We start from the raw sequence: 13,312 nt of genomic DNA on the forward strand, positions 1-13,312 counted from the left end.
GTAGAAAGGGAGTGAAAAAGAGGGGAAAGGATGGAGGAAAGGGGGAGAAAAGGGGGAGGAAACTCAACTCTGTGAAAGGGGAGATAACAGCAGGACAAGGGGAAATGGTTGGAAGGTGAGGGAGGGCAGATTTCAGTTGGCTGTCAGGGGAAGTTGTTTGCTGTGAGAGTGGGGAGGATCTGGAACAGCTGCCCAGAGAGGCTGTGGATCCCCGTCCATCCCTGGAGGTGTTCAAGGCCAGCAAGGATGGGGCCCTGGGCAGCCTGGGCTGCTGTGAGATGTGGAGGTTGGTGGCCCTGCATTGGTGGAGGGTTGGAGATTTGTGATTCTTGAGCTCCCTTCCAACCCTGGCCGTTCTGTGATTGTGTGATTCTGTGAAAGGGGAAGGAAAGGGGAAGGAAAGGGGAAGGAAAGGGGAAGGAAAGGGGAAGGGATCCTTCAGTGCAGAACTCAGCAGCAGCAGTGCCTGTGGCTGAACTCTGCTGTGCTGCTGCCATCCTCATCTTTGGAACACGTTTCTCTTTCCCAGGCTGCAGTTTGGATCAGCTGAGTTCTGCTCTCATCCAGCAGAACAGAGCTGGAGCCGTTCCCTCCTGGCTGCCCACACAAAGCTGTTTGAAGCCTGGCTGCAGAGCCGGCCTGCTGCACACCTGGGAATGCTGCAGCATTCTGCAGTGCCCAAAGAGGGATTCCTATCAGCATGCAATGGGACTGGGCTGCAAGCACGCGCCCCTTCACCTCCAACCTGTCCCTGAACAAAGCTAAGAAGTAGAAATGCCACGTGCTGCCTTCAGTTGAAACTACAGCTCTCCAGGTGCACACGTTCCAGAATTAAAGGCATCCCTCTGGAAGTGTGAACAAAGTGAAAGCCATCAGTTAACCGCCCTTGATTTTATTACATAACCAGACAGAACAGTTGAGACTGGAATGTCAGATTTCCCCTTCAAGTACAATTTACAGTTTCATATTTGCTTTGTATCAGGGTATATTTCAACTCACTAACATGCAGGTAGGTTCATCAAGTGAGGCACAGTCTCGGAATTCGGAAGTATACAGAGCAAAAATTCACTGCAAATTGCTTCACTCGTCTTCAGAGAGCAGCAGATCAGCACCTCCTCCTTCACACAGCTTCACCCGGAGCTGCCTCACCGTAACATTCAGTGCTTACTGGAGGATGCAAGTGTAAGAGAGCCAGTGAGTGATGGACAGTCATCATCAGGGAGGATTTTCACAAGCTAGCAAAGGAGCAACTACATGGAGCTGTGATAACATTCTTCCCATTCAGCAAGAACAAAATATTATGGTAGTTAGCCCTGCTGATGGCAGATCTGTTACACCCACTGAAGTACAATCATTTGAGAATTACAGTCTGCAATTCGGTCAAACAGAAGAAGAGGGAAGCAGCAGGTTAGTAGTTACGTGAAACTTAGTATTATGCCTTTTAGTAAAGGTCAGGATTATGCACAAGGTCAATAGTGAAAGAAAAGTTTGAGATGCAATGGTTCTGCAGGAGTTTTACAAAATGTATAAAGTATTGTGTTTCTCTAACAACAACCAAAACCCTTACAAGTGCAGGTATATACATGACATGAAAATATTGCTTCACTCACTCAAAACGGGAGGGGAATTCTAGAGAAAAAGCAGCATGCAAAATAAATCCTGGAACTAGGGAAGGTCCTGCTTTCAGACACTGATCTACAGTACAAAATCAGCCTACTGGTACAGGTCGCAAAAGTTGGTGGTTTTTTGAAAGGAAGATGCTGGCACTTACTGTACAATAATGTTAACTGATTAACATAAGCCATGAATAAATATTAAGCCACTTCACGAAGCCTGCACCAGCAGCACAGGCATTGGTGGTGGCAGAAAAAGCAATGCAGACATACTTCATTGTTCCCAAATAAAACAAGAAGAGAGAAAGATTTCCCAGGCAGGAAACAGTAAACTACACAGCCAGACTAACTGTACTAGTGGTAATTACATCAGAAGTCAGGTTATTTTCAACAGCTTTCTTAGGTGTGTGCAACCACTAAAAACCTCACTGTGAAACTTCATTGGGACAGAAAACAGAGCGTTGGATAGGACAGCTATTTCCTTTTAATTTCTCCCCTGCGTTTACAGAAACAGGAGAGAAAATCTGACTATGGCAGGAAAAAGCCTTGTAACCTAAATGCAGTTATTTCCTCAGCTGTTACAGTCGAGTCCCCATGGTTTCTCTCCCAGAACAAAGCTCAAAACCATCTGAGGAGAGCGTTTCATGGGATGATATCCAGCAGCAGATGTTCCAACACAAACATGTCTATCAGATCAGTGCCAACATTTCAAGCCCAAAACTCATCACATTCAAGGGGATCTTAGAGGCAGGGGAACTTTAGCCCTACAATTTAAGCTCTAAGATGAAAGGAGAAGACTGGGATGGGGTGAAGGAAGGAGGGGAGGGGAGTCACTGAATCACAGGAGATAAAGAAGTGCACACAAGTTTCTAGATGAAGCACAGACGAAGTGAGGGGCATCAGAGTCGTCTACAGGAGGTCACAGGTTCTGACAGCACTGCAGTTTGTTGGATTTCTGTCCGTCGGTGGTTGGTGGGACGCTGATGTCGACGACGTTGTTGCCAGGAGACTCATCGTGTGCAGACCGGTCTGCAATCTGCTTCTGAGAAACAATGCGGTAGATTTCTGAAATGAGAACAGACCTGTTAGAACACTGGAAGGCATTCCCTCCAACAGAGCATGCCTCATCTCACAGCGAGCTGCCAGAGAGGATGGCTGCACCCAGGAGTGGGAAGGTTTTAGCTGTGAAAGGGAACCCAGGCCGAGCAGCTGTGCAGTGCAACACCTGGTTGGCTTTCCAGCTCTGTGCAGACACTCAGCTCCGTCTGGAAGACCTAAAGATGAGATTCCTTACCGTCTCCCTACTTCCTGTCACATTCTTTTCAGGGACTCCATGAAAATCTTTTTCAAGCAAGGAAGACAGAACGAAGGCGGGCTGAGAGAGCTGGGCTTGTTCAGCATGGAGAAAAGAAGCTGCAGGGTGACCTCAGTGCAGCCTTCAGTACCTAAAGGGAGCCTACAGACAGGAGGGGATCAGCTCTTGGAAAGGGGAGATGACAGCAGGACAGGGAAATGGTTGGAAGTTGAGGGAGGGCAGATTTCAGTTGGCTGTCAGGGGGAAGTTGTTTGCTGTGAGTGGGGAGGTGCTGAACAGCTGCCCAGAGAGGCTGTGGATCCCCGTCCATCCCTGGAGGTGTTCAAGGCCAGCAAGGATGGGGCCCTGGGCAGCCTGGGCTGCTGTGAGATGTGGAGGTTGGTGGCCCTGCATTGGTGGGGGGTTGGAGATTTGTGATCCTTGAGATCTCTTCCAACCCTGGTCATTCTGTGATTGTGTGAAAAGAGCAGGAATGTTCATTACTAAAACAGAGGGGCAACATTATCTAAAACATTACTGAAAAAGGATGCTTGCAAAACATCATCACACCGCAGCAGTGGCAGCATCCATTTCACCCTTCAGCTTCTGACAAGCTGTCCCCACCAAATTACAGAAACACTTGCTCCTCTCTGTTACAAATCAGCTTCCCCGTCCATGGCAGTGGAAAAGAGGTTCCACACAGCCCCACGTTGATCTGCAAATGCTATTCTTAAGGGAATTCATGCCTGAAAGCACACAGATTCACAGAACCCCAACTGCTGAAGACAGACTTCCAGGCTAGAAGCTTTCAGAAAGAAACCGTTTCACCTGCTCCATCAGTAGAAATAAGTGGAAATATTTCTATTTCACTGACTGTAAGACCTCATTCCAACTTCCCTCCATTGTGAGACAGGAAAAGGGCAGGCACTTCCCTGGAAGCCTGCAGTAAATATTGTGGTCACATTCAAACAGTCACAGCCTCAAGGCAGGAACAGCCAAAGCCATTAACAAAGATTTAAAACGATGGAGAATTTTAGGATTTGGGCTCTTTGTTTTTTTTTTTTGTTTTGCATTCTGTTGAGGTGATTTCTTCTAAAGGAAGCTGCACCTATCTACCCCATTTAAAATAGAAGCTTGAACCCAAGGCTGAGCTCACTGCCACTGCCTGTCTTCAGTCCTTTTTTGCTTACAGGGAAAAAGAGAGGCTGTGCAGACACTGTGACATCCCCCTCTCTGCTGCTCAGTGGTGTATTTTAACATGAGCTGTTCAGAGTTATCATCAAACCCTCTTTTTCTCAAGGCAGCACCCACCTGGGTTTTCTCCCAGTCTTTAATGATCCCTCAAACTGATGGCCAGCAAGGAAGCACCTGCTCCTCTCCCTCTTCCAGTTTCCCCGTGGTTTCTCCCAGCCCACTGCTCTGCACAGGTTTATTTCACTCTCCTAAAAGGATGGCATGTAGCCTTGGGAAGAGGTGGGAAGAGCCCTTTCGGCACTGCTCATTCTCACTGGCCACATCCCTGCCATTCCTGCACTGGTCAATCTTAGCTCTCCTGGGAGCCCAGGATGCTGTCCTGAGCAGTGTCTTGAGCTCAGTTTGCCCAGGCTAAAGTTCAGTTTGACCTCAGCTAAAGTTCTGGCTCCATCTGTCACACCAGGCGGTACTGAACTCTTCTACAAAAACCTCTGGCCATTTTCTCTACGCACAGTCAGGCTCAGGACAACACTACAAGGGAAGACAGGATGGATGGTGATGACTGAGCCATCAGGGCACCACACGAGTCACCTCAGATCCAGCCAAGTGTCACAGATCAGCAGCACCTGCTCTCAAGGCCACCCCGCACAAGAGCTCAGGCTGCAGCTGCTCTTCTCTACAGCTTTGTCTCAGCAGCAGCAGCAGCATTCTCCAGTTACTTCACCAGCAGCTCAACCCAAATCTTGCTGGGGAGCAGAATGTAATCCACTCTTCATCCATCAGACTTTTTTACTCACAGAAGCAGCTTGACTACCCTTTTTTCCCTCCTGCCCACCTCTTCTTGGTCATCTCTAACTGTAGCACACTCCTGGGATCAGAGCTGGCCAGACCCAATAACCCCAACATCACAGCTTCTGCCTGCTTACTTCCACCTCTGCAAAACAAACCTGAAAGAGCCTTCAAGAATTCACCAGGTTAAAACTCAGCCATTTCCCTAGTGTTAGGCTCTCATCCACGTATAATCAAGGAACAGCAACACAAAGCCAATTCTCTGGTCAGCATCCAACAAGCAGCATACATCAGACACTTCCTGCCAACCAAGCAGTACCAGAACAAAGGCTCGTTCTCATTTAAGTGAAATCAGCATCTTGTCACCAAAAAAATACAAAAAATGCTCAGGAAATGCTCTTCTTGAGACATGGTGGGATGTGCACGTCAGGCACAACTCCACAAAACAGTGTATAAGGGTGAGAATACAGAAATAGTTTATCCTCCCAGAATTCAGCTATGGTAAGCAGAAGTCAGGAACTGGATCCTGCCAAGCATCCACATCATGGTCTCAAAGAGCTTCTGAAGGGACACACACTGCGTGAAGTTTTCCACTCTTCAGGATAAGATTCAGACTGCAGTGGGCAGCCAGAGGCAGAACAGTAACTCAGGATGTGTTCAATAGATCTCTTCCTACTTATGCCACACTGAAATTTAAGGGTTCTTTGCTAATTACCAATTACTTCAATTTCTGTGGCATTTGTAGGAGTGGAAGATTATGCTTTGACACATCAGCACGCAGCCTCCCATCGTGTCAAACAGCACTTTGAGACTGGACCAACAGAAAGTGCCACTACGTGGTAAATTCCTTACCTGTTTCAGAAGGGTGTTGTGATATCTATCAGCTCAGAAATCCTCATCATAGGACAGAATTTAGAGCAGAGCAGAGATGCTCAAGTTTATCAGGGTTTAGTTCCAGTTAGATCTTGCAGACCCATGCTGGCTCCCTTGTGAGGCATGTGGATGTGCCAGCACTACGGCTCCCAGCACTCTGCTTCCAAAAATTAGCTCAGACCCAGAGCTACCTAGATGCAGAGAGTACTTCAGACTGGGGCCAGAATAATACATCCTCTGGAGCACAGAGTGCTCAAGCACATAAATATGCCTCCTACTAACACCTAACTGCAGTTAGAGCACGATTAGGGCAAACCCATTGCAGAAGTTACACACCTCAACTGATGCAAATACAGAGATAAGCACTGTTTATCTGAAGCATCTCCTGCTTTGTGGGCTTCCCACTTTCACTACCTGCAGCCTATATATCTCTCAATACACATCCTCATCCCTTGCTCTTTTTCTTAACCTTTAACCATAAAACTCAGGCTTATGGGCCCACAACACTCTCAAGGAAAGAGAAAGTTCCCCATGTGCTGTATTTAGCACACAGCTGAACTGCACTCTCCCAGAGGTGCAATAAGCACTTGGCTCAAGTTTGCCAAATACCAGCTGAAAACTACTGTGAGCCAATCAGCAAAACTGCTTTCACCATGTTTTTTCACCATGCTTTTCTTTTTTGGCTTAGCACAATATGGAGGACTTGCTGCTGTATCCTGAAATAATAAAAGCTTTACTGGTGACTCCTAAACCTCACACACTCCCTTATCCCAGGAGCAAGGGCTCCATCCCTTCAGATGGGAAATCCCAAGCCCCAGTCTAAAAGAGACCAAACCCAAGAAGAATACTACAGTCTGGAGCCCTTCTGATACGACATGCAGTGAAGCTCCTGCATAAGCCACACAGCATTCCCACATACACAGCAAGTCCTGAAGCTGCAATGAGACACCACGAACTCAGTAGCTTCATTTTGGTGTCTCCCACTATCACATTTCCAGACAGTTCCTGGGGATCTTAAGAGACATTCCCAGAAGGCAAAACCATGCAGCTGCTGTTGGTGCACAGTTGCATTCAACCTGTGCCATCAGCTGAGTATAAGAGTTCAGTATTCTGGACAGTATTACCTACCAGCCAGCTTCAGAGGTAAGAGCACTCTGGAACATTTCACTTCCTACCAAGGCTGTGGCTTTAGCACCTAGGTTTTGTGCTGGCACGGAACTACGAGTGTTCTTAGAACAGCTCAACTGCAATGGCTTCACTTTTTGGAATATTAGGAGCCTAGAACAAATCCAGGTCCTTGGGGAGAAAGGCACGTGAGGTCGGGGTAAAACACAGAGGTAAGGTGAGGCAGGTTGCAAACAAATAATCATTTCCAACACTCACTTCCACAACAGCCTTAATAACTGCAAACTGTGCCCATGTGGAAGTTTCACTACCATGGTAGGTCTGCAGAACCCACAACAAACCTTACCTGTAAGGATGTTCTTGAAGGCTTCTTCTACATTTGTTGAATCCAGAGCAGAAGTTTCAATAAAAGACAAGTTATTTTTTTCTGTAATAAATAACAAGTGGTTCAGTTAGGAACTTTAACAGCACCTTTTTTTGCTTCCAAAGGGCAATCAGCCAGGTCCAGGTTGTTGGCTATTTCCCCCCCCCATTACTGGAACAACTTGGTGCACCACTGACGCAGCTGCAGCAGCAGCACCTCTGACCACTGCTGCTCTGCAGCTTTAGGATATTTTCCTCATTGCAGTTCTTATTTAGTCAAGCCATACATTCTCCCCAGCCTGGCACAGTGTTATCCTCATCTGGCCACAGATTGCTCCTAGAAGCAACTTCAGCAAGAGCAGAAGATAACGTGTGTTGACTGCAAGAGGACTTAAATACTCCTCTGCATTTCGTAACACATGAACAGATCTAACAATTCCCTAAACAGGCCTCATCTCCAAATTACAACAAACCTTTTGGTAGCAGAGTAATTTTTCTTGACTCTTAGAGCACAAAAGATGCTTCTACATACTGTTAATAATAGTAATTAATAATCAGGCATCCAAGCTGGAGTTGTGCAGTACAGCCTGCCCATACAGACACACTGCAGTCACAGAGCTGGAACTGTGACACCTGTACCATCCCCGGGTGTTTAAGAGTAGGGAGTCAGGGACAGAAAGTAAGGTGCTGAGCCAAATGATCAAAGTAATACTCTAACCAGGGCACCTACTGATTTGTTTGATTGTCTTACACAGATTTTGCCTCTCATTCAGCTGAAAATGTAAAAGCAGTTTCACTATACACAGGGTACTTGCTTAGTAGCAAATTTTAGGAAATGCATTTAAGCAAGCCTAGTAATATTCCTAGAAGGATTCTAAAGGCTATATACTTAAATTCCAGCCCCAAGCTTGACATGCACAACTTAAATTGAACATCTGTTGGCCTATTCAGGCACAAGAATATTTGATCCTCTGCAAGATAAGGAAGAGAGAAGTAACAAGGGGCAGCAGCTCACATAACCAACAAGACTTTTCCCAAAACAACTGGACCTCCAAGTCTGATGACCACTGCATTTAAATGACACTAGATGACACTACTATCCAGGTTAGGGCTCTGAAGCAGAAACTGCACCATCTAAGAGAAGGTTCAGAATTCATTTGCAGCTCTCCATAGAACCAGGCCTCTAGGAATGAAGGAGAGACATTTTGTGTTGTGATATTTGACATCTATTGACAGATACCTGGTCTGGTGGTTGGCAACCCTGCACACAGCAGGGGGTTGAAACTAGATGATCATTGTGCTCCTTTTCAACCCAGGCCATTCTATGATTCTATGATCTATATGTTGTACTTTCTCCTCTAAACATTGCTTGCTGTTTTTTAGCCTTCCTAGAGGAAATGTTTGTGCTTTGGATATCAGGTAGCTCAAGGATGGTGTTTTACAAACATGAGATTTAACAAGAAACCACATCCACTATTTAACAAGCCAGCTGCAAAATCTTCAACACCCTTTTCTTACACCAAAATAAGCATAAGGCAAAAGTTAAATATTGGACAATAGAGTGATTCCAGTCTGCACCAACACACTGAACTTGAGAAAGCACCTGGAGATGCTGCACACCAACCTGCGAAAGCACGGGCCTCGTCGGTGGGCACAGCCCTGAGGTGGCGGAGGTCGCTCTTATTGCCCACCAGCATGATGACAATGTTGTTGTCTGCGTGGTCCCTCAGCTCCTTCAGCCAGCGCTCCACATTCTCATAGGTGAGGTGTTTGGCAATGTCATAGACCAGCAGGGCCCCGACGGCGCCGCGGTAATACCTGGCAGCACACAGACACCTTCAGAAAGCTGTGCTGATGCAAGTGCTGCAGTTCTGCATGCTTTTTTCTTTCTCTTTTAATAACCATCCCCTGATAACGAGTTCCAAACGTTTCGGTGGGTTTTTGTGACGTTATAACTTACCTTTCAGTGAGGAAAGTAACCCTTGGTGAAATGGCAGTATTTGTTGCTGACCTTCCTGTCTCTCCAAACAGAACTGGGGACCCCAGGCTATGCTAACACAATCTGCCCTTCAGCACATTTCAACACAAGCCGAGGGCTCAGCACAACACAGCAAACACCAATCCCCACTCCTGTGACATCCACAATCCCACACAACACAACTGTGCCTCTCCTGCTCCACCAGCACCTGTTTGCTGTGCCACCAAACTACTGGCATCTACTTCTCTATTACTCTGCTTTCCCATTCTCTTGCTACACATCATTCCCTTTGGACTGTGCTTTCCTATTTCTCTCCCATTTTGACCTAACCTATACAGCCTTGGAAGAACAATTCCCCTCACTTTAAGGCTCACATACACGGCTTCATCTGTGCATTATTCAACAACAAGCTGGGACCTTCAGAAAGTGATATATTCCTAACACTGAAATTTCAACCCTGCAATAATCAGGCCTGCCACTGGCTGGTTGGATTTTTCCCCTCTAAAAGACACTTTTGTCTGCTACTTACACCAAGATGTTGCATCTTAAGATGCTGCCTGCATTATGAAGGTGATCTAAAAGCTTTTCAACACCACTGTTCAAAACACAGCCGCGCTCAGTGCTTGCAGTCAGGACTCCCATCTCTGCCTTCCTGTGCAACCTGGTGTAGGGAACCTGCTTTGGCAGGGGGGTTGGTCTCGATGATCTCTAGAGGTTCCTTCCAACCCCTACAATTCTGTGATTCTGTGATTCCTATTTACTGGATGTTCAGCATGCATTCTTGGCCTTCATTTTGACAGCTGTGACATTCACATTGAATCTAAACATTATTTTCATTGTATTAATCAAGCAACACGACATTTGTTACCTGGTCACTTGGATCTACAGCAAGACATGCTGTAAGGATTTTGTCCCACCCGAACGCGTTTCATTCAGTCTCTACCTGTAAACGTAGCTGCTGCTGTCCCAAAGAAAGACAGGTACTCACGCTGAAGTAATGGCACGGTATCTCTCTTGTCCTGCAGTATCCCAGATCTGTGCTTTTATCGTCTTCCCATCCACTTGGATGCTCCTGGTAGCAAACTCCACCCCAATGGTGCTCTTGCTCTCCAGGTTGAACTCATTGCGTGTGAAGCGTGACAGCAGGTTACTCTTCCCGACCCCGGAGTCGCCAATCAACACAACTGAAAGACAGGACATCATTTTCCAGATTAACTCCTCACACCAGCACTGTGCTCCCTGGCTGCTGGGCTGCTTCAGCAGGACCCACAGCAATGAGGGAGATGAGATGCCCCCTGCCTGCCCAGCCTTTCGTGCGATTTATTTCAGTTATTTCGTCCACCAACACGCTCCCCACAGGAAGACAGCTGATACTACAAACAAACCAGAAAACAGCAGGACTTCACCCAACAGAACGAGTGGATTAGATGAGAAGTGAAAGACTGAAACTCTCTGCCTCCGCACAAGGTGTTGCCATGCTAACAGGAAAACATCAGTGCTGAGAGATTTCTAGACCCTCCCGATCCATCCACAGCAGATTAGAGAACACCCCTCCCTGCACGCTTTCTGGATTAGCTCACCAGCATTCTCCCATGGCCACGAACTGGGCTGGTCCCTCTGTTATTTCAGCTTTGCTTTATTTTGTGTTCGGGCCATTGTTTCAGGCTCCAGCTTTGGCAGCTCCCACCCCACTCCTCCCCACCCCGGACAGCCGAAGCCAACTCCACGCAGCGCTCTGCCTGCACTCACAGCATTCATCCCAAACCTTCTGAGGCACATACAGCTCAAGGAAGCACAGCTGCCTCTCCAGGTTGGACTCATTTCTGTCCTCTGCCACGTGAAGATGACCAGTTTCATGCATGAACTCTGCAAAAAGACCTTGGGCCATTAACTCCACTGGCCGCAGGAAGAAAATTCAGGTGGCCTGCGCCACTTTGCTAATTACCCACTGCAGTCTGGGTACCTTCAGATGCCTTCAGCGGCTGCTCCATGCTCTGGCAGAGCTGGGGAGAGCATTTCTGAGATGCTACTGAATGCAGAAGTAATAAAGGCAGGCAACCCGACCCAAACTCAGCAACAAGTTCGTGCTCTCTCTACCTTACAATCTGCTGTTCTCAACCAACCATCAACCAAAGATTTCTTCTTTTAGCAGAGAGACCCAAAGTCTGGAGACCCACATACCCCTACTTTCTATGGGAACAGAGCAAGAAGGTGCCTTTAAGCTTCTGGACCAAAGCAGTCAGATCTCGTGGAATTTCCCCAGCTTGGGAACGGGTTACTAAACAATATTGCCTGTTCAAATGCAGACTTAAAAAGAAAGCCCTAAACCAAATGCAAGAGCCCAAACCCTTACTACATCCATCAGAACACGTGAAATCACACCCCTTTAACAGCCTTTGGCCCCACTGATAAGAGCAAGAAACGCTGGTTTGGACTTGGAAATGATCCGAACCAACAAGTCAGCATCAAGTGGAGCAGTGCAGAACAAGGCGTCCATCCCCCGTGCCCAGCTTACACCACATCTGCAGGGCTGCTCCTTCAGCCTCCCCTCCTTCCAGCTCTGCCCCGAGACCCTTTGCTGCTCAGCACTCACCATCACCAACTGCAAAGCACTGCAGATCTGTTAACACAAGATCAGGTTTATCATGGAATTTTAAACAGACCGGTTAATTATCTGTCAAAAGAAGTCTATTCCTTCACACAATAAAGAGGATTAAACCTCTTCCCAGCACAGCTCATCATAAATATTCAGTACATAAGGTTGCCAGATATTGATGAATAACATGATCAACATTTGTTTCCAATAACCAATGGAAACATTGGTTGGGCTTCAGCTCTGATCGGCGCACTCTCCTTTTCCACAAGCCTTCATTTTTGCCCCCCTATGGACACTTCTTTCCTTCCTTTTCACCCCCATAAGGCAGGAGTCCATCTGCACCATCTCAGATGTCATCTGTAAAACAAACACTGATCACAGCTGATCTTCTCAGGAGGAAAATCAACACGGAGATCACACCTCAATAGGTACACAGCTTCTGATATTCTAGCCAATATTAAAAGGCCATACATTCAATTCCACCACCAAACCTACAAAATACGTTCAATTCCATCCAAACCACCCAGAACCCAGCACAAGAGGTCCCAGCTGCAGAGCTAGCTGGGAGCAGAGTTGTGAACCCCCGCCTCTGCTGCGTTACATCACTGCAGTGCCTCCACAATGAGACCCTCACAGCCACACACAGCACCCAGCTTGTTCTCCCAGGACTGCGTTAACAAACAACATTTTGTTCTGATCAATAAAACGAGCAGCTCAGACCACAGGGATCAGCGCAGGAAAAAGGGAAACAGCACACAGAGAGGGACCGGTTCAGCAGAACAGCTCTGACTGCAGCCACACTCACATCCCCAAAGCTGGAATTAGTTGGGACCTTCTGCATGCTCGAGCCTACAAGCCAATAACACACAGCCTTCCTACAGCCCTGCTGGAACAGCCGTTCCTGGAGCCCGACTGACAGCACGGATTGGTGTTCAGTGGAGTTCTCTTGCATGAGGGAACACTAAAGAAGTCGGAGCCAGCTGTATGTGGAAATAGGTTTCCTTTGGAAATGGGGGCTGGAGAAATGACTTTCATTTCTGGGTAACCTCGGGCATAAGAAAATGAAATCAGTCTTTCCCGCTGTCATCCATGGCCATTCCCACCTCTGTACTCAACTGAAAAGAGTTCAAATCTGAGCATCAAATCCCAGCAGCAGAGCAGAGGCTCGGTCAGAACGCTCCGAGTGCACTGATGTTTTCATTACATCAATTTCCCCTCAATACTTAATTCCATCATTGGAAAGGTAAGGAGGGGGAGAACGGGGAGCTGATCCTCTTTGTTTTCTTATGAGAGTGGAGATTTCATCCCACTCAATCTTGTTTATACTCATCCTTTCTTATCCGGTCCCAAACAGCCCAGAAGGAAGGAAGGACAGAAAGCCAACAGATAGGGAAGGAGGGCTTTGCCTGTTGGGCTGTGTGCCTTTTTCCTTCTGGCGTGGGGCTGATTTTGCTCCTTTGTGTTGTTGGTTTTTTTTCTTTTTTTTT

At 47.1% G+C, this 13,312-nt stretch overlaps 1 protein-coding gene across 1 annotated transcript; it reads right to left on the reverse strand.

The window, feature by feature from the left end:
• Window positions 1–876: 876 nt before the first annotated feature.
• On the reverse strand, window positions 877–11,101 carry RAB11B (RAB11B, member RAS oncogene family). Its single transcript, XM_031557105.1, has 5 exons — window positions 11,011–11,101; window positions 10,218–10,413; window positions 8,876–9,069; window positions 7,235–7,315; window positions 877–2,678 (listed from the first exon to the last, which is right to left on the reverse strand). The coding sequence occupies exons 1-5, from the start codon at window positions 11,084–11,086 to the stop codon at window positions 2,533–2,535; spliced, it is 693 nt and encodes a 230-aa protein (XP_031412965.1). The 5' UTR covers window positions 11,087–11,101; the 3' UTR covers window positions 877–2,532.
• Window positions 11,102–13,312: the final 2,211 nt, after the last annotated feature.

Source organism: Meleagris gallopavo, chromosome 30, assembly GCF_000146605.3.
Source record: "Meleagris gallopavo isolate NT-WF06-2002-E0010 breed Aviagen turkey brand Nicholas breeding stock chromosome 30, Turkey_5.1, whole genome shotgun sequence".
NCBI classification, from domain to species: Eukaryota; Metazoa; Chordata; class Aves; order Galliformes; family Phasianidae; genus Meleagris; species Meleagris gallopavo.

Coding starts and splice junctions, on each gene's coding strand:
- RAB11B (XM_031557105.1), bottom strand. CDS start 11,086: ATGAAACTGGTCATCTTCACGTGGCAGAGGACAGAAATGAGTCCAACC. Junction 10,414..11,010: donor CAGCTGTGCTTCCTTGAGCT/GTATGTGCCTCA, acceptor CCTGTCTTTCAG/TTGTGTTGATTGGCGACTCC. Junction 7,316..8,875: donor CGAGGCCCGTGCTTTCGCAG/GTTGGTGTGCAG, acceptor TATTTATTACAG/AAAAAAATAACTTGTCTTTT.